This window comes from Poecilia formosa, unplaced genomic scaffold (genome assembly GCF_000485575.1).
Source record: "Poecilia formosa unplaced genomic scaffold, Poecilia_formosa-5.1.2 Scaffold346, whole genome shotgun sequence".
NCBI classification, from domain to species: Eukaryota; Metazoa; Chordata; class Actinopteri; order Cyprinodontiformes; family Poeciliidae; genus Poecilia; species Poecilia formosa.
The window spans coordinates 446,897-473,922 of NW_006800285.1; the positions used below are offsets into that span (position 1 = coordinate 446,897).

The 27,026-nt window shown below is 42.4% G+C and overlaps 2 protein-coding genes and 1 long non-coding RNA gene across 3 annotated transcripts in view; 2 read left to right on the forward strand and 1 right to left on the reverse strand.

Annotated features, from left to right (window-relative positions):
- On the forward strand, positions 1 to 14,432 carry xylt2 (xylosyltransferase II). Its single transcript, XM_007574209.2, has 11 exons — positions 1 to 173; positions 4,398 to 4,911; positions 5,243 to 5,418; positions 7,280 to 7,482; positions 8,866 to 8,946; positions 9,022 to 9,238; positions 9,932 to 10,108; positions 10,253 to 10,509; positions 10,587 to 10,782; positions 10,894 to 11,227; positions 12,043 to 14,432. The coding sequence occupies exons 1-11, from the start codon at positions 42 to 44 to the stop codon at positions 12,363 to 12,365; spliced, it is 2,610 nt and encodes an 869-aa protein (XP_007574271.1). The 5' UTR covers positions 1 to 41; the 3' UTR covers positions 12,366 to 14,432.
- LOC107833221 (uncharacterized) overlaps positions 5,434 to 27,026 on the reverse strand; it is a 22,459-nt gene continuing 866 nt past the window's right edge. Inside the window, exons 2-4 of the long non-coding RNA XR_001658937.1 lie at positions 14,793 to 14,796; positions 6,230 to 6,241; positions 5,434 to 5,658 (exon numbers count right to left, since the gene is read on the reverse strand). This is a non-coding gene — a long non-coding RNA (uncharacterized LOC107833221). The remainder of the gene's footprint in view (positions 5,659 to 6,229; positions 6,242 to 14,792; positions 14,797 to 27,026) is intronic.
- Positions 22,951 to 27,026, forward strand: part of LOC103153329 (ras-related protein Rab-37) — an 18,576-nt gene continuing 14,500 nt past the window's right edge. Inside the window, exons 1-2 of the mRNA XM_007574210.2 lie at positions 22,951 to 23,763; positions 26,821 to 26,931. Coding sequence (XP_007574272.1) covers positions 23,653 to 23,763; positions 26,821 to 26,931 — 222 coding nt within the window. The 5' untranslated portion in view covers positions 22,951 to 23,652. The remainder of the gene's footprint in view (positions 23,764 to 26,820; positions 26,932 to 27,026) is intronic.

A 27,026-nucleotide genomic window follows, 5' to 3' on the forward strand; every position in this document is an offset into this window, starting at 1 on the left:
CCCGCGTGGACGCTCTGCTCAGAACGTGCCGTGCTGGAAAAATGGTGGCCAGCGTACGAGTCCAAAAGCTGCTTCGACGGTATAAACTAGTGATTTCCGCTGCTTTAATGATCCTGCTGATCCAGGGACTTGTGGTTTGGAGTCTTAGGAGCTTGGAAGAAGGCCCACCAGAGGTGAGAAACAGTCCCACTGAGTATTTTATAGACATGGCTCTGATTTTGTTTGGATTAGCCGTTGGCGTTTAGCTCAGCTCACTGTGAGTTATTATACTGTAACGGTAGCTTATGTTAGCTCTTAGCAGAAACATGTTACTATTGCTGGACCAGCCTTGCCTCTGTTGTCATTTATCACAAACGCCCACGAGAAATAAGAGAGAAGTAGAGTGTTCTTCTTGTTTTAACTGTACGTTTTTGGTTCTCGCTGTGGAAAGCTGAATGAAAACGAAGTTGTTTCAGAAGCAACAGTGGGCTGTGTGCTGCTTGTTGTCATACTGTTTCATCTGGCTCCTTCAAGTAGAGAAAATGGAAAGCAAACACAGGAAACAGAAAAACATCTAATAGAGAAGTCGTTTATTAAGTAATTCAGTTAGTCTGCGTAAGTCCGAGTACTTAATTTAGACCCTTCATAGGAAGTAAACTATCAATCCGAGGCTCTGTTTATAGCCGGAGTTCATGTCCAGGCAGGGAAAATATGGAATATTGATTATAATATTTTCCAGGTTTGAAAAATTCTGGAAAAAGAAAAACCTAAAATCGAAACTGAAGACACAAAGTTATTGTTGTAACTTTTTCTTTTTCTTTTTTCTTTTTTTAATACAAACTTGTTCTTGGCACCATCATCTCCTAGTTCTCCACAGTGGTTCCTGGAACAGATTGATTGTTTAGAGTTTGGTTCTGATGCTGTTACCCCAACAGATGATGGCACTGTCAGCAAAAGACTTATAGAAGATCTGCAGCACACCTTGAAGGATCTTAGCTTCCTCAAGAATCAAAGTCTGCTCTATCCTTTCTTATAGACCACTTTGCTGTTGCGTCTCCAGTCCAGTCTGTTGTCTAGACAAACACTGATGTGTCTATATTCCTCGTCCACCTCCACTTCTTCCCTCATAATGGAAATAGGGTTTGTTTTAACCCAGTTTCTCCTGAAATCTACAATCACCTCCTTTGTTTTGTTTACATTTGAGATGAGATGATTGTTTTCACGCCACAAAGTGATCCACCGGCTCTCTCAGCTCTGCTTCTGGACTATCAATGATACACCTTGGTCTCAAGAGTATTTCTGTAGATGACAGAAGTTCGACTTGCGCTGGAAGTCTGAAGTGTACAGAGTGAAAAGTAATGGTCAGAGTACAGCGCCCTGTGGTGCTCCTACGCTGCTGACCACTTGGTTAGACACACAGTCCTTCAGTCTCACAGGCAGTCACTGATCCAAGCATTAAATTCACCTTTCTCCATATCATTTTCAAATTGTCTGAAAATGAATTAATAACCTTGGAGCTGTGACCCTGGAAGTTCATATATGTTCATATGCTGCTTGATTTGTTTATAAAGAACATGACCTGGATACCAGCAGAAGTTGAGAAGTGGCTCAGCCTGTACAAAAAAACAAAAAGAAAAAAAAAAGCTGGAGTGCTTCACCACGTTGAAACCTGAGCATGTGATGACCTGAAAAGTGTGGAAGGTGCATTATTCCCCCCCACGCCCCCAAGTGTGGAGGGTAGATTTGTGGGCGGAGCTTTGAGGGTTTGCAGGGTTGCGTGACCTTTGCCTCAGATCAAGGTAGACAACCGACTTCCCAGGTCTTCAGAGGAGATTAGTGCTGCAGATCATTTCCGTTTAAACCCCTAAGCCCATCGGAGAGCTCAAGGCTCAATTGGCCGAAGCCTTGGCTCCTCTCCATTTAGTCAGGATAAAATTTAGCATCTTGAACAATGAAACGCCTCCAAACGACTCGCCGTTTGTCTTACTGACTAAAAGGAAGGGTGAATCAGTTTTCCATAACCCCCTGTAAGCCCTAGCTGGAGGCAGAGAGCGCTCTCCTTAGTGCGGAGGTCAGCCATGTATTCCACTGTGTTGGCAGACAGCTATGCAGATGTCAGCACCAAGTCTGCACGCGCCTGATGCAGAACGCTAAAAGACCATCAGCCCTGAGCAAACACACTCAGTCACATGCATTTCATTAAACCCCTTTGTTGCTCGAGAGAGAAGGGACAGATGAAAACCACAGAGTCTTCCTCCGCCTCCTCATCCTCATCCCTCCCCTCCCCCTCCTCCTTCGTTGTCGAGTCCCGCTCCAGCAGATGGTGACACTGATTCGGTCTCGCTCCACTTTTAATTGGGAAATCAAGTCTCTGCCTCGGCTGCTTCTCAGTCCATGCGTTGTTTTTTTTGTTTTTTTCTTTCCCCCGAAACAATGATCTTTTTTTTTTAATTAAAAGCCGTGAAAGCCAGTTGATAAGGATAATTGAAACTTCAGCCAGCGGGTCATGCGTGCTGGATGTACGAGATTTTCTCTTGTGGCTAAAAAAAAGAAAAAGAAAAAGAAGAAGAAACTTCTGCAAAAATCAAATCCAGATTATTATGAGCTGCTTCTAAAAGCAGAAATCAGGGTCATAGCAAATTGTCAACGTTTAGCTGCAATTTGCACTTGGAAATTAATCAGAATAAAATTTTTGCTGGGATTGAAGAATGCTGAATATGCTAAGCCACCATTCTAAGCAATAACTCAGATTTTGTCACGTTGAAGCTGCAAGTTTCTATTTATCTTATTGACATTCAAGAAAACGGTTCTACCTCCACCCCTCTACTCGGTTATCCATTTGAAGTTACCTAATTAGTGGACACCTGTGTCTAGTCACTGATATATTATTCACTGATTTATTGGTTGAAATTAAATCGGGCACGGCATACTTTTCTGATTTCTCCTGAGAGAAAATGGAAACCATGTATCGTTTTCGCTGCTCTGTCACATAAAATCCCAACAGAAGTATTGACGTTTGTTGCAGTTTTTCTCTCTTCTCGCTCTTTTTACCAAAGACTGGATGAAGGACTTCAATCTGGTGCATTGGTCTCAACTGAGTTTTATTTGTTGGTTTGGTTATATATTTTGAATATTTAATTAAAAAGGTCCAGTGTAAAACTCTTGTCAGAAATGAGAGTTTATTGATCTTTAATTGGGCATATTTGCATTATATGCAAATATAATATAATATTGCATTATATTGGTTAAAAATGGTCTCGTAAAATAATACTATTATCGTTTACCACAGTAACTTCTGAAAATGTATCGTGACGGACCCTAGTACGATGAACAAAAACTTTCAACAACATTCCTGTGAGAAACTGCACAAACTCGTCGTTGTATAAAACAGTTGAGGTATGTTGTGAATGTTTGGATCCGCCCTGCGACACCTCGCTGATGATCCAGTGGCCGCTGTTGGCCGGCAGCAGCTGACTGTCCTGCATCGGCTGGCAGCTGCTTTCCTGTTGGCCGGGGATCATCTGGCTCCCGATCCGACCACAGAGCCGCCGGCCTGCCGCTGGCCTGCCTCCGTTTTCCAGCATCCCCCTGCAGTCTGCATGCCAGCGGTGGGAGGCAAGCGAGCCTTCGTTCTACCATATTGATTTGAAGCGTCTGAAAGCTTTCTGCCTACTCACTACTTTTTTTTTTTTTTTATGTGCATATTTTTAAAAAGCCGTTGCAGCGTGCCAAAGCTGTGATGCTGTTTGGCTGGAGGATTTAAAACGGGTTTGATTCAGTTTTCTCTTTCTTGTCCTCTCAAAGGATTTTGTTAAAGTGTGGTTTGTGCTCCTGATTCTTTTTATTTCTACCTTAAGTCTTGCACAGTACAGTGGAAAATGAACTTCAGTCCAAGTCCTAATTGGTTCCCCTCTTTGGTACCAACATGCAGTAACTCTCATTATGGCGCTTTAGCAGTTTATGTCTGAATAAAATACACAGCTCCTTCGCTCCAGTCACTGCAGTACCAAAATAATCCACACACAAACACACACATACACAATCTGTTTGGATTTTAATGTTGCACACACCTGACCCAAATTTCACGAGTGTGGAGTTTGCCTGCCAAAAAGAGGCAAGTGGGGTTTGTTGCGGCCTGCATGGTGAATCACTGGATTGTTTGTGACTCTCCGGTTCGTCAGATTAATTCCACAAAAACACAGAGGCGCTGCTAAAAATAACCCAGATGAGAGAAATGGGAAGACAAAAACCCCAAAAATAAGAACCAAGTAAACACATCATCGCCTCTAGGGCTTTCTGCTGATGCCTGAGTGGCCATCTTTGTTTACCTTATGTCAGTCAGAGTATGAATCAGCCTCTTCAGCCTCTACAAATGTGTCTTGTTTTTTTTTCTTTTTTTTCCGGGTCTCATTTTTCAGGGAAAAACAAGACGGTCCAAGCTGCCCGACCCCAACAGCCAGGACTCCAAGAGAGACAAAGCAAATTCTTTGTCCGGGCAGAACAGGGGCAAATGGAGCACCAGGTTTGAGAGGCAGAGGGGAACGGCAGCCCTCCCGCAGAGGAAAGGCGGCAACCGGCGAGCGGCGAAGCCTGGCGTCAGACAGAGAACCCCCCAGGAGAGGGGGATGACGGCCGGGGTGGACGGCGCGGTCTCTCACGATCTGTCTAGCAGCCGCCGCAACTTCAGCCTGGACGGCGCGTCAAAGCTGCAAGCCGCCGGGATCCCCGGGGAGCCCGGAAGCGTGGATGGCGCGCACCAGGCGCCCAACGGTGACTTTATGCCTAAATGCGACATCGTGGGCAAGGACGCGCTGTCGGCTCTGCACCGCGCTGGGTCGCAGCAGTGCCGGCAGGAGATAGCCAACATTGTGTGCCAACATCAGGCGGGGCAGCTCATGCCGGAAGCGCTGCCCCAGTTCTGCCGCCAACTCGGTGAGCTCCAAGCTGTATTTTAGGTTTTAAGTTGAACATATTTACAGACGAAAGTTTTTTTTTTGTCTTAAATGCAAAATGTATTTATGTTTTGTTCAATTTTGATGTGATTACAGTTCTGAGGGTGTTGTTCTTTCAGCCATTGTCGTTTTTTTTTGAGTCCGCATACTTCAGTTCATGATTAATCAGTTACTGAATGAGTTGAGGATTATTTCAATAATCGATTCACCATGATTAATTTGATTAATCATTTCAGCCCTACTTTACTTTATTAGATTGTTTATAGTGTATGATCATCTTTTTCTAACCTGCACCTGGATTCTGTGGCCAGGTGTGTCCCAGCCGGTCCAGGCTGCAGGCGACGTGGAGTTCAGCTTGTCCAAGGTGGAGAACCCGGTCAGGGTGGCGTTCGTGCTGATGGTCCACGGCCGAGCCGTACGGCAGCTCAGGCGGCTCATCAAGGCCATATACCACCGAGATCATTACTACTACATCCATGTAGACAAGGTACAGCCAGTAGATGAACCACCACACTGTTCTATGTAGGTCAGGGGTGTCCAAAGTGCGGCCCGGGGGCCATTTGTGGCCCTCTGAATGATTTTGTGCAACCTGTTACGGCCCAAGGCCTTTTCTTTTCTCTGGGTCTCACTAACATCTTTGTTTCAGAGCTCCTAATTAGTGCTGATTGGAAATGGAGGCAGCTGGCCAGTGTCTCCAGAACAGCTTGAGATGCACCACTGTCTCTCACTCACCTCGCCCGTTCTTTCCCTTTTCTCCCTCTCCTTGCCTGATTTTTTTCCAGCCCGTCATGATTTTTGTTAAATCTTAATTTTAAGTTATCCCTTGCGTTGCTTCCCTTTATTTGTTATGATTCTAGAGCCAGACCATAGCAAATTGGGGGCTCGTCCGGGATTTGAACCCTGGACCTCTCGACCCAGAGAAAAGGCCTTGGGCCCTAACGGACCCCTGACCACAAAGCCGGTGTGAAACAAATCTGCCTGCTAGAACAGCAAAACTAATTACAAATTTATTAACCAGACTTCTGCGTTAATCTTAAGCCAGAAAATCAAGGAACAGTGTGTCGGTTTATTATTAACAGTTAAAAACTCTCTCAATGCAATGATTTACAGATCTTTCTTGTACAAAAATATGTTTTGTTTGATTAAAAGAAATCTTGCGTATTTAGTTTATTATTGAGCAAATACAATAAAAAAAGTATCAAGAAATGTATTTGTAGACTTCAAAAGAAAAAGAAAAAAGATTTTTGTGAGTTTCATATTAACAATTTTATCCCTCAAGGCAAAAAGTTTGCACACACCTGAACTAGCTCCTTCTTCCTGGTTACATTAACACAGTTGGGATTGTTTTTCTTACTGTGAACTTAAAATGACCAACTCTCCCTCTGTCCCAGAGGTTGCCTTTACCCTGCTCTCCTCTCGCTGCAGTAAAACCGGGTCAGTCGGGGATGTCACGGTTATTCTTCAGGAATCCGTTTTTTGCTAGAAAACTTGCTGTTGTGTTCGAAAGGAAAGCAGATGGCGAATCTGTTGAGCAGAGAGCAGGTTCGGTTCCCGAAAGCAGGACTCCTGTTGCAGCCGGACACCTGGTCACTTCCTCTGTTCTGCTGCCAACAGACGGCGGCCGGTTTTCACAGAGAGAGACCGTTTGTCTCTGTGGAAACGCCTGCTTGAGCTGAACAGTTCGGGTTATATGCGAACCTCCAGCTCTGTGCTTCATCACCCAGCCGCTAAGTCTGCAGCTGAAGGCTGCGAGTTTAGGCTGCTCCTTTCGCCTTTTTCTTTCATTTGGCCTCATTTCTAAACACCAGGCAGGAAGCTGCTTAATCTTGTCAAATCCCGTTAAAGTTCTTGCCTACTTCTGCTGACCTCGATCGGTTTCTCAGAGCAGATTCATTACACGCCATTTGTTCTTCTCTTAACAAAATTGGACTTTATGTCCCTGGACAATCTATTTTAAGGTGTCTGTTTCCCTTGAACTGCCCATTTATCGCTTCACAACCTTGAGTAACCCTTTAAAAAACAACAACAAAAAAAACAAGCTGTTTATAATAAATCTAATTGATCCCCAAGGACTAAATAAGAGCTTTTATTTCCTCCTATTTGGAGTCCACAATTTTAGCTGGTCAAAGCACGCTCACTCTTAAGTTCAGCATTTCCTTTTAGATGATAAACAACCGTTTTCATTTCCCTTTTGTCATTATTTTGATGAGTCACGGTAGAAAGCAGCATTCAGCGTTTGTTTGTTTTTTTGTTTGTTTGTTTTTTTTTTGTTTTGTTTTGTTTTATATTTTGTGATGAAACTCTTTGAAGCTGAGCCAACGTCGTCTGATCTGCTCCGTTTCCTGCAGCGGTCCGGCTACATGCATCGAGAGGTGCTGCAGATAGCTGAGCAGTACCCCAACGTGCGCGCCACTCCCTGGCGGATGGTCACCATCTGGGGAGGGGCCAGCCTCCTGAAAGCCTACCTGCGGAGCATGCAGGACCTGCTCACCATGCAGGAGTGGAAATGGGACTTTTTCATCAACCTCAGCGCCACAGACTTCCCGACCAGGTTAGCTACGTGAACAGAAACGGAGCAAAACAATGTAGAATAAAGTGATGGATGTTTGTAGAAAGTGGCTGGTCTAAGATTGACAATGGTGTCTCTGTATTATGGTTTTCAAAACACAAATAATATAGCCAAACTGCTTTTATTTAAAACTGAAAAGTAGCAATAATTTCTCCAAACTATTACAATTATGATGCTTTTTAGCACACCGTTTCCTTCCACTAAACTTTCTATGAATATGCTTGGATAAATCTGTGAGAAGCCAACTTCTATAGCACTGACCTTTTGTAGCATACCTAATTGTAGAAAGGTCTGTCACAAAAACAAACCTTTCTATTGTTATTATTAGGCCATTTTCAAGTAATATATTGATAATGCCCTAATAATGCAAGTTTACTCTCTCAAAGAGTAATAAGCTTCAATTTTGTAAAGAACACGTAAAACTAGAAGACGTTTTAAATATCTAAAATCAAACACAAAAGCCAGAACCATAAATAAAATGGATTATGATTTCTTTGTAAGCACAATTTTTTTTAATCAAAAAATAATCAAGATGTAAATTGTCAAGCTCGTTTTAATTTAATATGGGATTAATTGATTCATTAATTGCTTATTGTGACGGGCTTAATTGCAGACGGTGTTAATTAGAGTCCACTGTCAAGTCAGTGATCTCCCCTGTGATTTTTGTCATCCATACCATAATATTTCTCTATTAAAAATAGTTTTTTAATTGATCTTTTATGTCATGTTATAATTTTTTTTGAGAAACTAAACTTTGGAGTTTAGTTAAGTGTTTATTTTAGTCAAATAAACACTTAATATAAAGCATCACTCTGTGAATCTATTTGTGGATTTCACTCTTTGAACTGTGTTTGAAATGAAGCATCACTCTGAACTCCAAGTCACAGGGAAAAATCAGCAGAATTAACATTAGCAATTTTTAAAAACACCTTTATCTGTAACTACTTTGGAAAATCTTTTCCAAAGTAGTTTATGCCCAGTTCTGCAGTAATGACTTCATTTTAAGGGCCTATTCGTGTTTTGGTCTCTTAACTGACCCCAGCAGCTTTAGAAAGTGGCAGCCGTAGCATTTCTGCTGATGGAAACATTAATCTGTTTTGCAGCATCGTGGTTAATAAACCGTTCTGGTCACTTAGTCACAGAACCGACGGTAAACAGCCTCCAGCTGGGGTTTTGGGGGCAGCCGACTGCTTTAAGGGAGTCCCAATCAAAGCAGTTGATTGTCCACCTGGACTGTCCCCAGAGAGCTTCACTTACTGGCCCTAAATCTTTTCCAAAGTAGTTTATTACTCAGCTCCTTTGTATTCATCAAAGTCTCCTATCTGCTGTTTTTTTTTTTTTTCTCACCATATCGAACTCCTGTAGGACCAACGATGAACTGGTGATGTTTCTGTCGATGCACCGAGACAAGAACTTCCTCAAGTCGCATGGGAGAGAGAATGCAAGGTGAGCGCGCTCGTCTTAAAGGTAGACCCCAACCAGAACTCCCAACAATGCTTTGGTCTGTGCTCTGTCCTCCAGGTTCATCAAGAAGCAGGGCCTCGACCGACTTTTCCACGAGTGCGACAACCACATGTGGCGTCTCGGCGAGCGCAGCATCCCAGAGGGCCTGGAGGTCTCCGGCGGCTCCGACTGGTTCGCGCTGACCCGCCGCTTCGTGGACTATGTGGTCGGCTCCCGGGACCAGCTGGTGTTGGGTCTGAAGCAGTTCTACACCTACGCGCTGCTGCCCGCCGAGGTAAGAGAGTGAGGAAAGAGCCCGTCTCAGGCTCCACTTCCCTGCCAAGTCAGAGCAGACTAGCAGCAGAGATAATGGAGGACTGTAAGCTGCGCAGCACAGCGTGCAGCAGCGGCGCCGCATGAGAGGAACTACTGTACAGCTGTGACCTTCTGTAATCCAGACCTCGTGTTTGGAGCCAGTTCATGCACCCTTTCCATTTGACTCGTATTTATCTTTCTGTCGCTCTTTTTTTTTATTTCTTCTAAATTTTGTTGATCTTTCTATGTCTTTTTTCTTTGTCATTTTCTTTTGTCTCTTTCTGTCTCTCTCTTTTTTTCAGTTTTTTGCCTTTCTCTTTTCTTTCTTGTTTTCTCTTTTTTTCTCTTTCTTTCTTTCTCTTTCACTCAAGAAGAAGAAAAAGAATGGTTGTTGAATTTTTCTTTGGACTTTAATTGAGCAGAAAATATAAGATTAACAATGAACAGAATTGTGAATGTGTAAAGCTTTTCCAGGATATAATTAAAGCAAGAGTGATGTTAGAAAAAAAGAATGAAAATGAATGAACTGGATGTTTTTCAAAATCTCTGTGATTATGAATGTATTCTGAACTTTCCTCTATGAATGTGTTGATTTGAGTTGACCGTTTATATGGATCACTAAAGCTCAATAAATGAGTTTTTAAAAGTCTGCCTCTCTTCCTCTCTCTCTCAGTCATTTTTCCACACAGTGCTTGGTAACAGCCACATGTGTGACACCCTGGTGGACAACAACCTGCGCATCACCAACTGGAACCGTAAGCTGGGCTGTAAATGCCAGTACAAGCACATCGTGGACTGGTGCGGCTGCTCCCCCAACGACTTCAAACCGCAAGACCTCATTCGGATTCAGGTGAGTTCACCACAAGAGGGCAGTGTGTCATCCTTCTGAGATTACACTGCCTTGCAAAAGTATTCATATTCCCTCAAAATAAAATCCAGACTGCTAGATTTATTTCAATCCTAAAACTATTTTGTTTTTTTTTTAAATCCACAGCAATTGACTCGTCCGACGTTTTTCGCCCGAAAGTTTGAGTCGACGGTGAACCAGGAGGCCATAGACATCCTGGACACCCACCTGTACGGCCAGTACGCCCCGGGAACTGTCGCCATCAAGGCGTACTGGGAGAGCGTGTTCGAGCAGCCGGACGGCGTCGGCTCCCTCAGTGACGTGGCGCTCACGGCTTACACCTCTTTCTTCCGCCTGACCTTGAAGGGCCTGATGACCTCTCAGAGCCAGACAGAAGCCTGCAGGTTCGTTTCCTGTTTCCTCTTTGAATATTCTCTGACTGGTAACGGGATGTTGTTACAAGGAGCTTCTTCTTTTGAAGGTTTGAACCAGCAGGCGACCCTCTGTCCGTCCATTTGTACTTCTACGATGACCGTTTCCAAGGCTACCTCGTTCGGCAGGAGGTGCGCGGCGTGGAGTCGAAGCGCAAGGAGACGCTGGAGCTGTGGGCCATGCCTCAAGCGACGCTCGTCTTCGAGACGAACCTCAAAGAATTCGAGAGGCTCAAGAATCTGGAGGTTTTCACGGCAACTTTTTAACATTGATGACACTTAAACCAAAACGTTCTCTAAAAAAACCCAGATTCCAGAAAAATGCTCATTTAACTGACGGGTTTTTCTCGGTAACAGATCGGGACAGACTGGGATCCCAAAGAAAGGATCTTCCGTAACTTCGGCGGCGTCATCGGCCCATTAGACGAGCCACTGGCGGTCCAGAAGTGGGCCCGCGGGCCCAACCTCACGGCCACCATCGTCTGGATCGACCCGGCGCAGGTGGTGGCAGCGTCCTATGACATCACAGTGGAGATGGACGCAGAGTACACGCAGTACAAACCGCCTCTACAGCATCCCCTACGGCCCGGCGCCTGGACGGTGCGGGTGTTGAAACAGTGGAAGCGCGTAGCGGAGGTTCGATTCCTCGTGATGCCGCTGACTTTTAATAATAAAGAGCCGCTGCGCAGAGGTACGTTTGCTCTGTTACAATAACTCTAACAAAACTCAATGAAGTATTGAGGAAAAAGTTGAAGGGCTATGAATCATTTTCTAAAACACGTTATTTTCCCGGTTCGTTTGCGTGCTTGAAGTCCTTGAATTTCAATCTGATGTTTTCAAGGTTTGGAAAGTGCTTGATTTATGCATAAAGTCCTTGAAAGTGCTTGATATTCAAACTGAGCAGTTTTGTAATAAAGTGCAATCTTGATTAAAAGCCTAAATGGAAAATGTTATTCACAATTGAAACCAGATATTTTCATACAACTTATAAAAGGACACTTTTCTCCTCTCATTGTCTGAAAGTTTAATCAGACTAAACAATTCTTGTTTTAGGTTTGTTGGAATTATCTAACTTATTTCTTTGATAAAAGCCATAAGACATAGGAAGAACTTTTTTTTGACATATTTTGTGTATAAAAATATATAAAATTTGAGTAGGAAGGTCATTTACCTGGAATGAATATTTATTCATTCCAGGTAAATGGAATAATAAGTCACTAATGGCTCAGTGACTTATTATTTGTCTTCTGCTTTGTATGTTCAAAGTTATTGAAAATGTTGTTTTTTTTAATGTTTTGTGCTCAAACTAAGGTATGCCTGAGACATTTCAAAACATAAAATGTTGCTATATTTTAGATGACCTTTTCTGTGCTGTAGAATGTAGAAAACAATATTAACAACACTAATAAATGACATCTCACAATAGTGAATTAAAACAATATTCTGAGAAAATGGTGGGGTTTTTTTTACAGACTAATTTTTGTTTTATTTATTTTTCTGTTCCAGAGGAGGACAGCTGGCTCCATTCGGGTCCTCCTGGTAACCTGTACCTGGACCAGAGCTTCCAGCAGCTGAGCTCCGTGCTGAAGCTGCCCCCTCAGGAGCCCGCCATGCAGGCGGCCCGGCGAGCCGCTCAGCTGGTGGGCCGGCCCCTGGACGCCTGGGTAGACAGCCTGGTGGGGGCGTTCTGGGTGATAGGCGACCTCTGCTCCGCCAAGACCTCCTCCTGCTCGGCCGTGGGGCTGTGCACCAAAACTACCTGGAGCTCCCTCTCCCCTGATCCAAAGTCCGAACTGGGCCCGGTCAAAAGCGACGGGCGGATCAGGTAGCGCGAGTAGAAACACTGAACACACAAAACACTGCTGGAGAGCCTGAATGAACCCGATATTGTCTGCACACACACACACACACCGAGGAGCTGCTGCTACCGCGGGCAGAAACGACGGGAGGACTGCAGGAAATTTGTACATTGACTGCAAACGCAAAAACAAGAAAAGACAAACTTATCATGTTTTGCTAAACGGATACATGAAACCCCACGTTTCGGTATGATTTTAGCTGCCGCACACATTTTCAGTCACACAACTGTCTCAGTGGAAATGCAAGGGTCCTCATTCGGTTGTCCCCTTCATTTCAAGGGAGAGTAGAACCTCTGGATCTTAATAATGTGCTTATTTTGAAGCATAGGAGAGATGCATGAAGTGCACTTTACTACAGGATGTTGTCGTCGCAGCGTTCCCTTGGTTATGGCGGGAGGAATCGAGGGCGGGATGTTTTAATACGTCTGTGCAGGGTCACATATTTTTTTTTGCACCAACACATCACTAAATACAAGGACATGTTAGAGAAAATAGCTGTTTAATGTTTCCTTTCAAAAGTATTTACACCCCTTATATTTTTCTTTTACATTTTGTCAGGTTGCAAAAACAATTTCTTTTTATAGGAAACTAATATGAAATAGTTTATAGATGTGTTGCTTTCAGCCTCTTTAACTTTGATACCCCTATATAAAATGATTTGATTGCATTTGATTTTGTTTGGTGGCATCAGATTGATACAAGAAAGCCTTCCTTCAACTTGATGCTAATCTAATGATTTTAAATTTTGCAACAAAATGTGAAAAACACTGAACGGTGCCAATACTTTTGTGAGGCACTTTTGTCAAAAATATATATCTCTAGCATTTTTTTAAATCTCAGTCAGTGTGTTAGTTTTATATTGTTTTTGTGCTGCAAAATTGCTCTGAGGGTTTTTGTTTATTTGTTTTGTTTTTGCATTCAGATAAGTCTGAAAATTTGAACCCAGTCACCTGAGCTGAAAGATCGACACGAGCTGGAGTCGTTTTAAGCATCAAAGACGAAACTTTAAACGTATATAGCATTACTGCTAAACGCTATAATGAAAATAGTTTTAAAAACCACATTCATTATTAAATTTTGTTATGCTGTGAGGAAGAAACAAAATGTCGTGTTAGCTTGTTTGCAAAATCAACGTCTCTGCATCCATCAGGGAACTTTAAAGCTATTTTTTATTTTTTCCATTAGTTTTGAACACACTGACCTCAGTGTTAAATGTTCAGATTCTGTCTTTTTGAAGCAATCGGGCTTAAAGTTACATATTTCCACTAAAAGTGTCATTTTTTTTACATTGTATGGTAGGCATTGAAACAACAGATCGTTATACCTCCTGTTTGCCTGTGCAGATGCTGTACCGTCATGCCGGTCTGTGTTTTTTTTTCCTACGTATCTGTTCTCATGCTGTTTTATTTTCGTATTTTTACTCCTTAAATTTTAAACAGTCCACTGTATTTTTTTTATTTTATTATTTTTTTATGCTAATCGTTTTAGTTTGATCAGGAAGAATCTAAGCTGCCTTTATGTGGAAAAAGGTTTGCAGAATAGCTTGCAGAAATGAGTGTTTTTACTTTACTTTAGTTCTTTTTGTACTTTTGTGTTCTGAAATAACGACCGGCCAACACGTACGTTGTTTTAAGTGACCTTGTTTAGCTTGCACAGTATAGTCGCTTCAGTGAAGCCCCGGTTTTATTGAGAGAATAAGCAGATTAATGGATCTTAGCTAATGTTATTTTTCTATCCTGTCAGAGGGAAGCTGTACGCTGTCTGTTCGTCTCTCGGCTCCCTGAGCTGTTAAAACTGCTCTCTTAATTGTGTTGCATTCGACAGTCCACCTGTTCGGTGTCGCATGAAGCAGCTCCTCTGGGTTTTGGGAGGAGGTTGAGATTTCTGTCCGTGCTGTTGTGATAGTCGGGAGCAGCCCGGACAGTGACTCATCCTCGGCTCCGTCGCTCCGATCTGTAGGGAACGGGAGCCCGTCGCTGCTGTGGAGAAGATCAGACAGTCTCACCGAAAACTCAATAAATAGATGACGATATTCCAGCTTTTGTTGTTATACTTGTTTGTACCTTGTAGCATGTCTGGATTTAACCAAGTGTTTTTTAAAACGGCTCACTTTGAACGGGAGTTGTCCTTGCCAGGAGCAGACTTTTGCACATATTAAGTCCTTCTGAATCCTCAGTGAATTTAAAATGATAAAACGTGGGATGCAATGTAATTTTATTAGGATTTTATCCAACAGACAAAATGCTGCAAGGATGTCACACATCCTTAAAAGGTCTTATCTAAAATTCAGGCCTTAAAATATCTTAAATTCATTAAAAATATATATTTATACTGGCCTTAAATATGTTAATCACAAGTCACATGACTATTTAGTCAGTCTTTTTTTTCTCATGGGACTTTTCTGTCGCTTGCAGATGCCTTCGTTGCGTTCTGTGACTTCAAGCAGTTGATGCTACCAGTGACCAGATGCTAATGCACCGTTGCTCTCTTGATTCGTGAATTTAAAGTTTTTTGTTTAACTAAATAATCTGAAAAGTGTGGCGTGCATTTCAATTTGTCTCCCTGAGAGCATACTTTGAAAATTAACTTTGTTCTACAATTACACTTATGTCTAACAGCTTTGCACATATAGAGACTGTCATTTTTGCCCGTTCCTCTTTGCAGACTAGCCAGATGATCAATCTAACTCCTGAATATGCGTTCACCTGACCCATTCTTTTATATCTCAGCAGGTTGTGCATGTAGAGTTGCTGTAGGTCCTGGATTCCCCTGCATGTTGCTTCATCCATCTTATCTGCCCCTACTGAAGGGAAAACGTCCCCTCAGCCTTTCATGGTGTGTTTGTGGTGATCAGCTCGCTGTCACACAGCCCACATGCCATCTATGAATGAATGACTTTCCTTCATCTTCACAGTTGTGCTCTAGCTATTTTGATGAAATCCACAGACGTCACAATTTAATGTGACAAAATATGGGGGAAAAAAAAGTCAAGAATTAATAGTTTTGGATTATAGAAATGATGTAAACACCCTCCAGGGTGCTGAAGCTTCCTTCCTTCATAAATACTGTAAGCAACATTTCTGAGCTTCTCCATATAAATATTTGAAGTGTTTTCCGGTTCAAGTGCACAGTTCACAGCAGTTTTCCCCTCTGTGCACCGGATGTGAACCACATGGGAGGAAAAGGAGACCTGCGGAGAAGGAGGGCCAGGTGTTGGGGACAACGGGCTGCAAACCCGACTTAAAAGTGGTGAGGAGTGGAAGGTCTCTGGGTTGAGTTCACCTGCTTCAGAGCAAAGATCTGATTTGTGTGAGACGGAGACGCAGGAGACAATGGACATGCCTGGATCATCTGATTGACCTCGAGGACATGCAGACACCCTGTAATGAAGAGCTAACACACAAGGTAAGCTAAGGATTTTATGCTATTTTTCTTCTAGTTATTAAATTATTGGTTTATCTATAGCTAAGAGCTAATAAACCAATAATAGCACTTTCAATTTCACCCAGTAGCAGGTTAACTCTAAGCCAGTCACACACTTTATGTTCACAGATGACAGAGCATCGATGTCGGCAAACAGGCTCAGCTTCTCTCTGCTGAGTTTTTGTTGCTTTTGTCACAATAACACGTCCAGATTATGAAATGATTGCTCTGGCAGGTTAAAGCTTGCTTCTATCAAACAGATTGAGGCTTTCGCTGCGGCAGCACGCAGCTAACGGGATTAGAGGATATCTGAGATTGTAATTACTGGATGTTGAAACAAGTATTACTTTGTGGCGAGCTGAGATGGAGCGCCTGCCGCTCCGCTGATTAAATTTCAGCTTGTATTTGTTACTTTGCCCAGTCAGAAACAACAAAAGGCGCCACACTCGGATGGCTCCGGCTTTGTTTTTTTTTTGTTTTTTTTTATTTATTTTTATTTTGCTGGCAGCTGAACCAGTTGGATCTCAGCTGATTCAAATGTAGCTTTGGGTGCTTTCTAAAAATGCCGGGGAGAAATTAGCTTCATGAGAAAAGGGAAAATATCAAATACACAAAACTCCTACTGTGAATTTCAAGCAAATAAAAATAGGTAATTACACTTTTGTGCACGCATTTTTTTCCTTCTACAAAGGTATCAGTCAGGAGAAGATTATGAAAAAAAAGCATCCAAAGCATTTTATATTTGACAGGAGGCTGCAGGAAGATGTGATTTTTCAGTATTCTCCGTATGACAGGATTGAGAAGTTTGACGCCTTCCTTCTCAAGAAAACATTTCTAAAAACTTGACACGAAAAAAATAACATCACATTTAGTGAAACGTGGTAGTGGCAGTATCATGTTGTGAGGTTTTTTGTCACAACATGAAACATGATACAACATTTTAAAGGGGATGTTCACTGAAACTTTAACAGTAACTCATGTAAGTAGGGGCTGGTTTATGAAATATCTAGTTATTTATAGAGGCCATATTTCAAGACAGAAGGTGGATTTAACATCTAATCCACTTTTTTCACCATTAGTATACATCACCAAAAAGTAGATGGATATTTTATATTTTTTTGCTCCCTTCATCAAAATGCTAGCATGTCTGAATCAGTCTTTAATGCAGGAGCGATGAAATTTCAATGCTCTGATTTCACTCAGGCCTCTGAAACCCAGCACAGCACATCCCCCTCGCTCTGACTCATCAGCCTCTCCTCTGGTTCGCATCGTTTGCTCTCCTTTGTGCACGGGTTCGGCCTGTACCTCCTCCTGCTGTTCGCGGTCATCAGCCGCCTGCCTCTGCAGCCACTTCTCTCAGAGGCAGGCGAGCCATTCAGGAAGAGAAGTCCTGCGTTTCCAAGGAGGGCCGACGGAACAAGGAGTCCAAGGACACAGATGGTTTAGAATACACAGGCTGTAGCAGATGTTTACATGCGTGGTTTGTATCTCCGGATACAAGCATCCAGTTACTTACCGTTTAGTCCAGACGTAAAGAGAACACAGAACACATTCACTCTGAGCAATCTTCCTGACTTTCACATGGATATTTTATCCACGGTTAGATCTAGACGGCGTCAGATAAACAAAAAAATATATATATCACAAGGCCCAGACAAAGTCCTGTAAATTAACGCTGCACAGATTGTATTCTGACAACAAGGCTATTTCTCCATGTGGCTGTAGACAAAGGTACGTTTTTCATTTTTAACAACGGCAGTAGTTCAGGATGAATCATAATTTCCCACTCTCATTCAGCAGCAGCTTCTCTGTGACTGAGCTGCTTGTAACACAAAGCGGCTGCAGCGGTGACAGAGCGTCTCCGCTGCACATGAAGAAGTGAGTTTAATTTGTATTCCTGAAAACAATAACGGTAATCGGGGTTCCTGGGGCACAAAGAATACTCCTACACGTTTCCTTTCTGCACCACAAAACGGGCAGTCGTGTTGCTCGTCAATTAAATATGTTAAAGTTGAAAGGTCTTGAGGTTTTTTTTTCACTTCCTGTTTTGCTTTTCAAGCATGACTAAACGACGTCTACATGTAGACTGCAAATAAACATCTAAAAAAAATGTACTTGGACTTTGTAAAAGCATTCACTTTCTGATTACATATGTACATTTTTGACATTGTTTACTTATTTTCAGCTATAAAACTAAATTTACTGGGTTCACTGTGCCATGCTGTGTTTATACATCATGATGGATTTGTTTCTGTCCTTCTCCTGACTGACATCTTTGCAAAATGAGATACTTTTGAAACATTTAATACGCTCTTTGAGTTTACAACTGCTTCCTGCCAGCGTTTATGTGGAAAAAGTTTAGAAATTATGTATCAAAGTCTCCTGTGCAGACATTTGCGAGCCAGTGCGTACGCTTGTTGACATTTTGTGTCATCTTATGGTATTGACTATCCAGTTGTCTGGTGTGTGCGTGGTTTTTTTTTGTTTTTTTTTGTTTTTTTATCTCCGTACTCATGTTATTTCTTTATTTACTTGAGTGCGGTCAGCTCTTTGTGGAGATGTTGTTGTCCACTTAGCAAAGTTTTAGTTTACACTGATAAACGCATCTTCCCAGCCTCTTTCTTCATCTGATGAATGGCCACTCGCTCTGTGCTCAAGTGCAAGTGAAGAGACGAGCATGAATGCGACTCCCGTGGACCGAATAAATTTAGATCCGCTCCAACCTTCACCAACTTGTCCGTTTTAATGGAACATCAAAAGCCAACATGTCGTACACGCACGAGGATGATTAAAGTGAGCGTATTACCAGCAGCAGAGCCCGGCATGCTGTCACTCTCTGCTGTACGTTTGCTCTTGTAGGCAGCAGATAAGAAGCAGGAGAAGACTCTGGCTTACTGCATGTGGAGTGAAAAAGAGAGAGAGAGAGAGAGAGAGAGAGAGAGAAAGTACTGTGGCTGTAAGGTGATAAATTTCCACAATAAAAGTAAACATCTGCTGCCAAGTAGCTCTATTGGTGCTCCGGCTCGAGAGAGGCAATAACCAGAGATAAAAAGGTCAGCTGATGCCCACATCCGGAGCAACGCTTTCAGATCTGCAGACCGCTAAATGTGTTTGAGGCTGGCTTTCAGAGGAAGTGGTGGAGGAAGAAGAGAAGATTCATTGCTCAGTCTAATAAAAATATGTTTTTCATTAGCCCCACATTTAATAAGCTGTAACATTTAACAAATTTTAAAGCTTTACGTGGCTCATTAGTGGACAGGTGTTTTTATGCAGAGCCTCGCAAAAGTACTCATCCATGAAGTAAATGGACTAAACCTTTATATGTTTTTAAGACTTTTAAAAGTCATCTTCATCTTTGCAGCGATGGGGAGGAGGAAGCCTGGAATCAAACCTGCAACTTTCAGACCTGAATCTGAGCTGGATGGAGATTAATATCAAAGGCCAACAATGAATGTCCAGCATAATGTTTTCTTTTTTAATATACTTATATATATATAATTTTGTTCCAAATAGAAAGATAAAATGTGTTATAAACTCGTATTCAGTGGCCTGAATCTGTGCTCCTATAACCTCCTTTGCTGTAAATACAGCTGCATGTGGTTTTCAGCTGTTTGTCTTTTTCACCACATCAGACTCGATTGCAAAGTAGCTCAAGAGGCCTCAGAAGTCTCGTTACAGATGGTTAATCTGCACTTTGACTAGGCCATTCTATGAGTCCCTGCTTTAAACTAAACCGTCCTATTGTAACTTTAGCAGCCTGAACTTCTAACTTTTATTTTGCTTAGTTTTCATAAGATTACCGAAGAACAGTTTCTTTGGACCTTGGTAGCTTTTCAACCATTTTCTGCTTAATTCTTGACCTAAATCAAGACAGCATGTTGTGTCGTGTGTGTGTGTGTGCGCGCGCGTGTGTGTGTGTGTGTGTGTGTGTTTGAAAAGGATGAAACTGAACACGTTGAGATCAAAGAAATAAAATCTACCTGGAACAGAAGCAAAAAACAAAAAAAAAGGAAAGAAAACCACACATATTCCCCTCTGTTCGGGAGTCTAATGAGTTATTTGGCTTTACAAATCAATAAAAAAATATATATATATTCCTCTGAACATTGTTAGGAGCCAAACAGAAAAGAAAACACTCTAAAAAAATCTTCACAAAGTATGAGGAGTTATAGCTTTAACCCACTTCTATGATTTTCCCAGAAAGTCTGGAAGAAACTTTGAAACTTTTGCACAGATCATGAACATGCATAGAGCAGAAGGAGAACTTCTCTGTGTTCCCCTCTGGGAGTTTTTTTTTTTCTCTTTCTGACCTTCCAGCTCATTGAGAAGCAGGTCCGGCCTTCGCGGCCACGCCGTCCTTCCCTGCTGAAGACACCGAGCCAACCTCCAGCTGTCACAAAGCATCAGACAGCGGCGCGCGGCGCGCTGAGCAACACATGATGAACTCGTACAATAACCCGCTCCGCATGCCCACACAGCGCTGCGGCCTCGGGCGATTAACACAGCACGAGGCTGCAGAGCATGACGTCTCCTGTTGTGTGTGTGTGTGTGTCTGTGTGTGAGAGTGACTCAATCTGCAGACCATCCTGGTGGGAGACAGTGGCGTGGGCAAGACCTCTCTGCTGGTTCAGTTTGACCAGGGCAAGTTCATCTCGGAGTCATTCACCTCCACTGTGGGCATTGGCTTCACAGTAAGTCAACACTCACACACACACGACCTCCCTCCACTCCCACTGTCTGTTTTTCCTCCGTCCTGTTATGTTGTTGACTTCATCCCAGTGAGAAGGACATGTCACTCCGCTGGGCTGTTTGCACTTAAGTCGTGACATAACAGCACGGCCGAGCAGATCCTCTCTGAATCAGTGGTGCTCTCTTGAGTGGGATGCCACTTCTTTTTTCTTTTTCTTTTCTCTTTTTTTTTTCTCTCACTGCATTGATTACGATCTTTAACAGTTCGTTAGAGGAGAATTATTACGGTCAACAATCTCAGCACTGCGATTAAATTACTGGCAAGAAAGCGCATCTAATGAATGTCACAGAGCCCGAGCAGCGTGCTGCGGGAGACGTGTAACAAAGTTGTGCCAGACGGGGCTGATTTTATGCTCTGTGACAAGTTTTTAGGTGGGAGCTGATGGGCGAGGGACACCGAGACGCAGAGGTGTAGTGGTGTGGTGGGGGGTGGTTATTTAAGGAGCGATTAATCTGCTGTGACACTGAAAAATCTGTGACCGTCACAAATAAAAGGGAAAAGAATCAGCGAGGTGCTGTGAAATTGGTTTGCCATTTTATATTAGCATATGTTTATGCATATACAGTAAGAGCGTGCGTGACTCAAAGTTTGTGAGGGGAAAAAAATGACTGGGAGAGAAAGAGAGATGGGCGGGAGGGGGGAAATTAAAACACTTTGATGTGTTTAATCCAGTTGGATTTAGAGCCAGAGCCTGGGAAGAAGAGTTTGATCGTATTTATTGTGAAGCCATCAGGTGTCATTTTTGATTCACAGCACAGTCAAAAAAACAAACAACAACAAAAAAACCTCATCCATGCCTGATTCCTGCTTTTCTCTGCTTCAGAACATTTCTCATCTGTAACATTTCAGACCTTTTCTGCCTCAATCTTTGCTATCTATTCTCCAGCTTGCATGAATGGCGTCTCCCCCTTTGAGTACTGCCCTGGGCAACTGCCTTTATACAGGCTATTGTTGCTTAAAGTTGAAGAAAACTTTTTATTCTATAAAGTGTTTTGCTCGTATTTTTTCAGGATGTTCAATGAAAGTGCATTAGCATGCAATGTCAAACTTGTGTAACTCTCTTGACGTTTTACCTGTTTTTAAAACAGAGGCATCCAATGTGGAAATTCTGAGTTGTTTTTTTTTTCACAGAAAAAAAAAAAATATTACACGTATAAAAAGTTCTCTGTTTTTAAATTAAAAAAAAATCTGCATATGGAATTATAATCCCCATTGCAATATCAGGTGTTGAAATTACAAAGGAAGGACGCAATATTTGAAAGGAAACAATATTTCAAGTGTCAGGAGGTGAAGTTATTATCAATGTAAATCATATTTAATTTTACTGCACCATAAATGTTTTTTTTGTAATTAACTGCTCTGTGACCTTAGTTCAGGTTCCTACATGTTTTAAAGATCTTGTCAGCTCTCCTCAGGGCCTCTAATGACGTTTTCTTGTCCAGAAATTGAAATGCAGCCTTTGGTTACTCTGCACATCTGATACAGATCCCAATCGTTTTGTTTCTTATTTATCATTTATCAAATGAAAATACTTTTCCAGTAGTTCCACAAGGCTGTGTTCTCAGACCTGTTTTAATTGTGCCTCATTTGCTTCCATTAAATCACCTTTTAAGGCAGTTTATGACCCCCTGCTACTGCTCTGATGGTAACATTAATGTTGAGCTTTTGACAACTTGTAAACTCTTTATCTTTGCTGATTTCTCTGCACTGGTTTTCAGCACAAAATTAACTAAACTTTGTTTTTGAACACGTTAAGTCTCCGTTTGGCGAAGAGTTTTTATACGTTTTTGAACTTCTACAGCTGTACGCTACCACCAGGACTCTGAGGCTGACTGATCAGGGTTTGTACCTCAATCAAGCACTAAGACTAAAATGGACAAAAGCCCTATGCTCTTGAACTCTGTACCCATTCATCAATGTTCTGACTTCATCAGGAGAACAGGTCAATGTTTGGTTGTGCGGAGGCAGGAGAAGGAGCAGCGATTCCTGCGGAGAGCAGCCTCCAGTTTCCTGACTCGACTACGAAACTTTAGCTCTTATTTTGTAACGTTTTACGCCTTCAAGTGATTCTTTTCACCCAATTCCCCTAAGCAGCCGCATATTCTGCTTATCCCTTGGGCCGGCTCAGATCACGCGGGGAGCCAGGAGCTCATATACATGCCAGTTATGCAACTTTAATGATCTCTGCTCCTGTGTCATTAACACAAAAGGAGAAAGGGACAGCTGGATGTGTGATTGAGCCGCTAGGGGGAGACAAACACTGCAAGAAAAAGATCCATTCACGGGCTTCTTTATCAGGAAATTGAGTCTGTGAGACCATTTTAGATATGTATGAAATGAAGAGGTGGGGTAATCGGTCATTTGCCTGCTGTGACCCAGAAAACTAAAAAAAAAAAGGTAGAAGACTAGATGAGAATCCCTTGATGGCAGAATGAGACTTTCTAGTCCAGTCTGTGCATGCTCCGTGGGGTCAGATATGCGCTCTGAGATGTTAAACTCTCACCTCCTCTTCCTGCCTCCCCTCTGGTGGGTGCGAGACCCTGTGACCTTTCCACCTGCAGCAGGTCGGATGAGTCTGATCCCTTTCTCCTCCTCAGCTCCGCGTCAACAATAACAAAAATAAATAAATAAATAAGAGAGAGAGACGCGGCGCAAATAAGCGAACCTGTCGACGTCCTTCAGCGCATCTGTGGCCACAGCTCTAATTATCTGCCCACGCCAGGATGCGCCGCGCCGCGCCGCTTCGCCAAAGCAGAGCAATGTTTCCGCCTGCTTGTCATTACCGCTCTCTTGACTGCTGGATGCGGACGCGCCGCCGCCGCCTCAGCTCGCCCGCCGCGCAAGTTCTTCCACCGTGCGCCTCCGTGTTTCGAAACACTGTTCAGGTGTGATCTTCTCCCTTTCTCCCATCTCGCCGCCCCTGCAGGAAGTGTCTGTATACTGTACATTACTATGCGAGCAGAGGGGCTGGAGGTCGGCGCAGCCCGGGACTGATCGCTCTCTTGACACCGCGCGCCTCTTCCTCTTCCTCGGACGCGTCTTGGAGGTACAAAAGCTGCTGCTCCGGATCTCCTTGGTAGTGCCATGTCCGCGCGAAAGACGTCGTTGACGGACAAGCAGGCTAAAAACGGCACGTCAAAATATGTGTTGGAGAGATGCGCCTCCATCAACGAGTACTATGATGTTGCCTTCAAGGTGTGTATTTCCGTTTTAAGTGTGTCGTTTTTCTGCATGTTCTTTTCTGGGTGTAGACGCCGCAACAAACGGGCATTAGGAGAATGTGCACTAGTACGGGGGACCTTAAACTACCAGCTGATTGGTTTCCCTTGTGTTATTATTGCCTTCGTTAACACCAAGTCAGCCAGCAGATGGTTGGGAAATCGTACTGATTCAAATATTTACCAAGGGTGTACTTGTTGCTTCTCTCCTGAATATTTGCTTGGAGACTCGAGCAGACAAGTGGGTGATCTCTCGTTTGCATCTCTCATCTGACGTGTAATATTTAAATCAAATGTAACTGAAATAATTGCATAATTGCTCGTCCTGCTGTTGCAATTATTGTTGATTAGTTTTTGGAGAGGTAGAGAGAGAGAGCGATGCATGCTGTAAATGCAGAGTTGGCAACGATCATTTTCTCTAATTATTTATTAGAAAGCTGACAGTTTGTGGGCATGGGTCGGTGTGCGATTCTCAATGCACGATGACGCTTAATATTTAAAAATACGTATTGAAAAAGCTTTATTCCTATCCCTGCTGAAATAGCACAACATATTCGTTGTAACATTTACGTGTTGTTTTATTTTTATTTGAATTTTTACTCTCAGACAGAAGCAAAAATGGTCTAAAAAGTACTTATTTTTACTGTTTGGGATTTTATGAAGTAATCAAAGCCAGCGCAAGGCATAAACAAACTGAACAGCTGTCCTCCAAACCGACAGGGGGAGCCCAAGAGTACTAGAATTCTCAATCAGGTCAGGTTTACAAATGTATTTCTTATTTAGGCTAACACGTGTAATAATTGCGCAAAACAAAATTTGTGATACCTTATATTTAAAATTTGACATGTAAATCAGCAAAGGGAGGCTGCATGAACGTCTTTTGTAGTAGCTAGTTCACTAACATGTTTGTTAGATCTTGTTGTTGAATAGATCTAACAAACATGTTTGGCCCAAGCGGATACGGCTCAGGCTGACCGCATGAATTTCTGGTTTGGAAACTACTTGTGCTGAGCTAAAACCACCGACGTGTGCAAATTGGTATTAGGACATATATGGTTGTATACCCAGAGATGTCACAGTAACTTTGAGGAAGCTAGTTGTGCACTTCACGGCTCACCTCAATGCAAAAGAGGCATAATAACCAAAGTAATTCTTGCTAGAAAGTCATAAGAATTCCCCTTTCAGATCGACACAGCAAACATGTTAAAGGAAGTTATCATTTTCTCCACACCAGAATGCTGTGTGTGGTGGACGTCACCCTGAACACACCACCTATCCAGTGAAGTTCAGTGGTGGCAGCATCATCCTGTGGAAAGCTTTTTCCTCAGCAGGGACAGGGAAGCCCTTACAATCAGAACCTAAAAGAAATTGTTCAGATGAGACATATTTATGTCAATATGTCACCTGCACACAGGCAAATCTGTTGCCCATTATTCAACCTGTGTGGCTCAAATACGGAGATATATTTCACAAGTATACACTCCGCCTTTTCATGTAGCGTAATCGTTGATTGCTGCATGACTGATATTATCTTATAATTGTAAACTATACAAATGTTTGTGTTGTTTACTACAAAGACATTTAAACACGGATGTTGACATTAGTTGAGCTGTGGGGAGTGTCGGCATTAAAATTCTTGTTTAAATTCCTGTTTAAAATGGTTAATTAGTCAAGCTATCTGCACGTGTAGCCTGGTGCTGACTGATGAATGGACATGCAGCTGGTCACTTTACATCATAAAACACTCCAGTAGTTGGCACTCCATGACTGTAGATGTTTTTCATAGTTTCCATAATTAAATCTCTGGTTGTGAGCTGGAATCTGTGATCTGAGGTCGTTCAGTGCGACACCGACGGCTCTCCTGACCAAAGATGACCTAAAATTGAAACTAATTGCTTGCTGTCTTTTCACTGATGAACTGATAACTGTGAAATCTTTCTGAGTGTTTCGATTCCAGCAAGAAATCCTAAACACAAACTGCAACATCTTCAAATCCTGCAGGACTTTAAAGTCAGACAATAGGCAGCTGGTGCAACTTTCTGACACTTTTTCCTGAAACGTAACTTTTAAGAACTAGATATGCACCAATCAGGCCTTTTACTGGGTAATATTTACTTCCAGTTTTCTGCAATGGCCTCACTGGCCAAAATCTATTTATTTTATTCTAAGAACTTTAAGGAATGAAAGAGGATATTGTAGAAAGTTGCTACGTCTACTTGATTCCTAACTGAATCAGATATTTTTGCCTGGCACCAATCAATTAACCACAGATGAAATCTTGCCAATTTGCTGAGCTAATAGGCTAACTAATGAAAAAATATGTATTTTCTTGTTAAATACACCAACCAAAAAAAAACAAACTCCCATCATTCAGACTTCAAGCTCAGCATGCTCTTTGATGCCCATTTTTTAAGTTTTGTAAAGCTCTGATAAATATTAAAGTTGCATGAATCAGGGTTTCCCTATGTTTGCTTTTCTTTTGGGTTGAACCTGCTGATTCAGATCTTTTTTTTTTCTGGGGTTATTGTATTTAAATGCTGCTGCATGTTCTTTAAAAGAGCTTTAATGTAACAGAAGGAACAACAATGCCTCACAGTGCAGGTTCCTGGGCTTTATCAGATTTTATTCCTTAAACTTGCGTCAAAGTGCATGCTGATGGCTGACGGATGTTCAGTGATTGGTCATTGCATCTCCACCGAAAATGGTGAGATTTTTGTTTGGATTTCTTTAATAGCTAGGGGAGAACATACACATTTTTCAGCATTTAACCTTTCAGAGCTGTGTAAGGAAAAATTTATTGATTTCAAACTTTGGTCTATTGATCGGTACATCTCTAGTTAAGGCGCTGATATAATTTGACCGCAGCGACCGACCCATGCCTGCTCCCAAACATTATAAACCAACTTGTGCAATTTAGTTTTTTCGCAGTTGCTGCAGATTCTGTTTAAATAATTTGAACCTCGTGTCGTAACATTCGTTCCACTGACCAGATGTGACCTGTGACCCTTCTCCTCTGCTGGCCGGGTGTCTCTAGGTGATGCTGCTCGGAGACTCTGCGGTGGGGAAGACGTGCGTCTTGGTGCGCTTCAAAGACGGCGCGTTTCTGGGAGGAAACTTTATAGCCACCGTTGGAATAGACTTTAGGGTGAGAAACGATACATCTGACCTGTGTGAACCATCTCGTTATTTTTTGTGCTTGTGTGTGTGTGTGTGTGTGTGTGTGTGTGTGTGTGTGTGTGT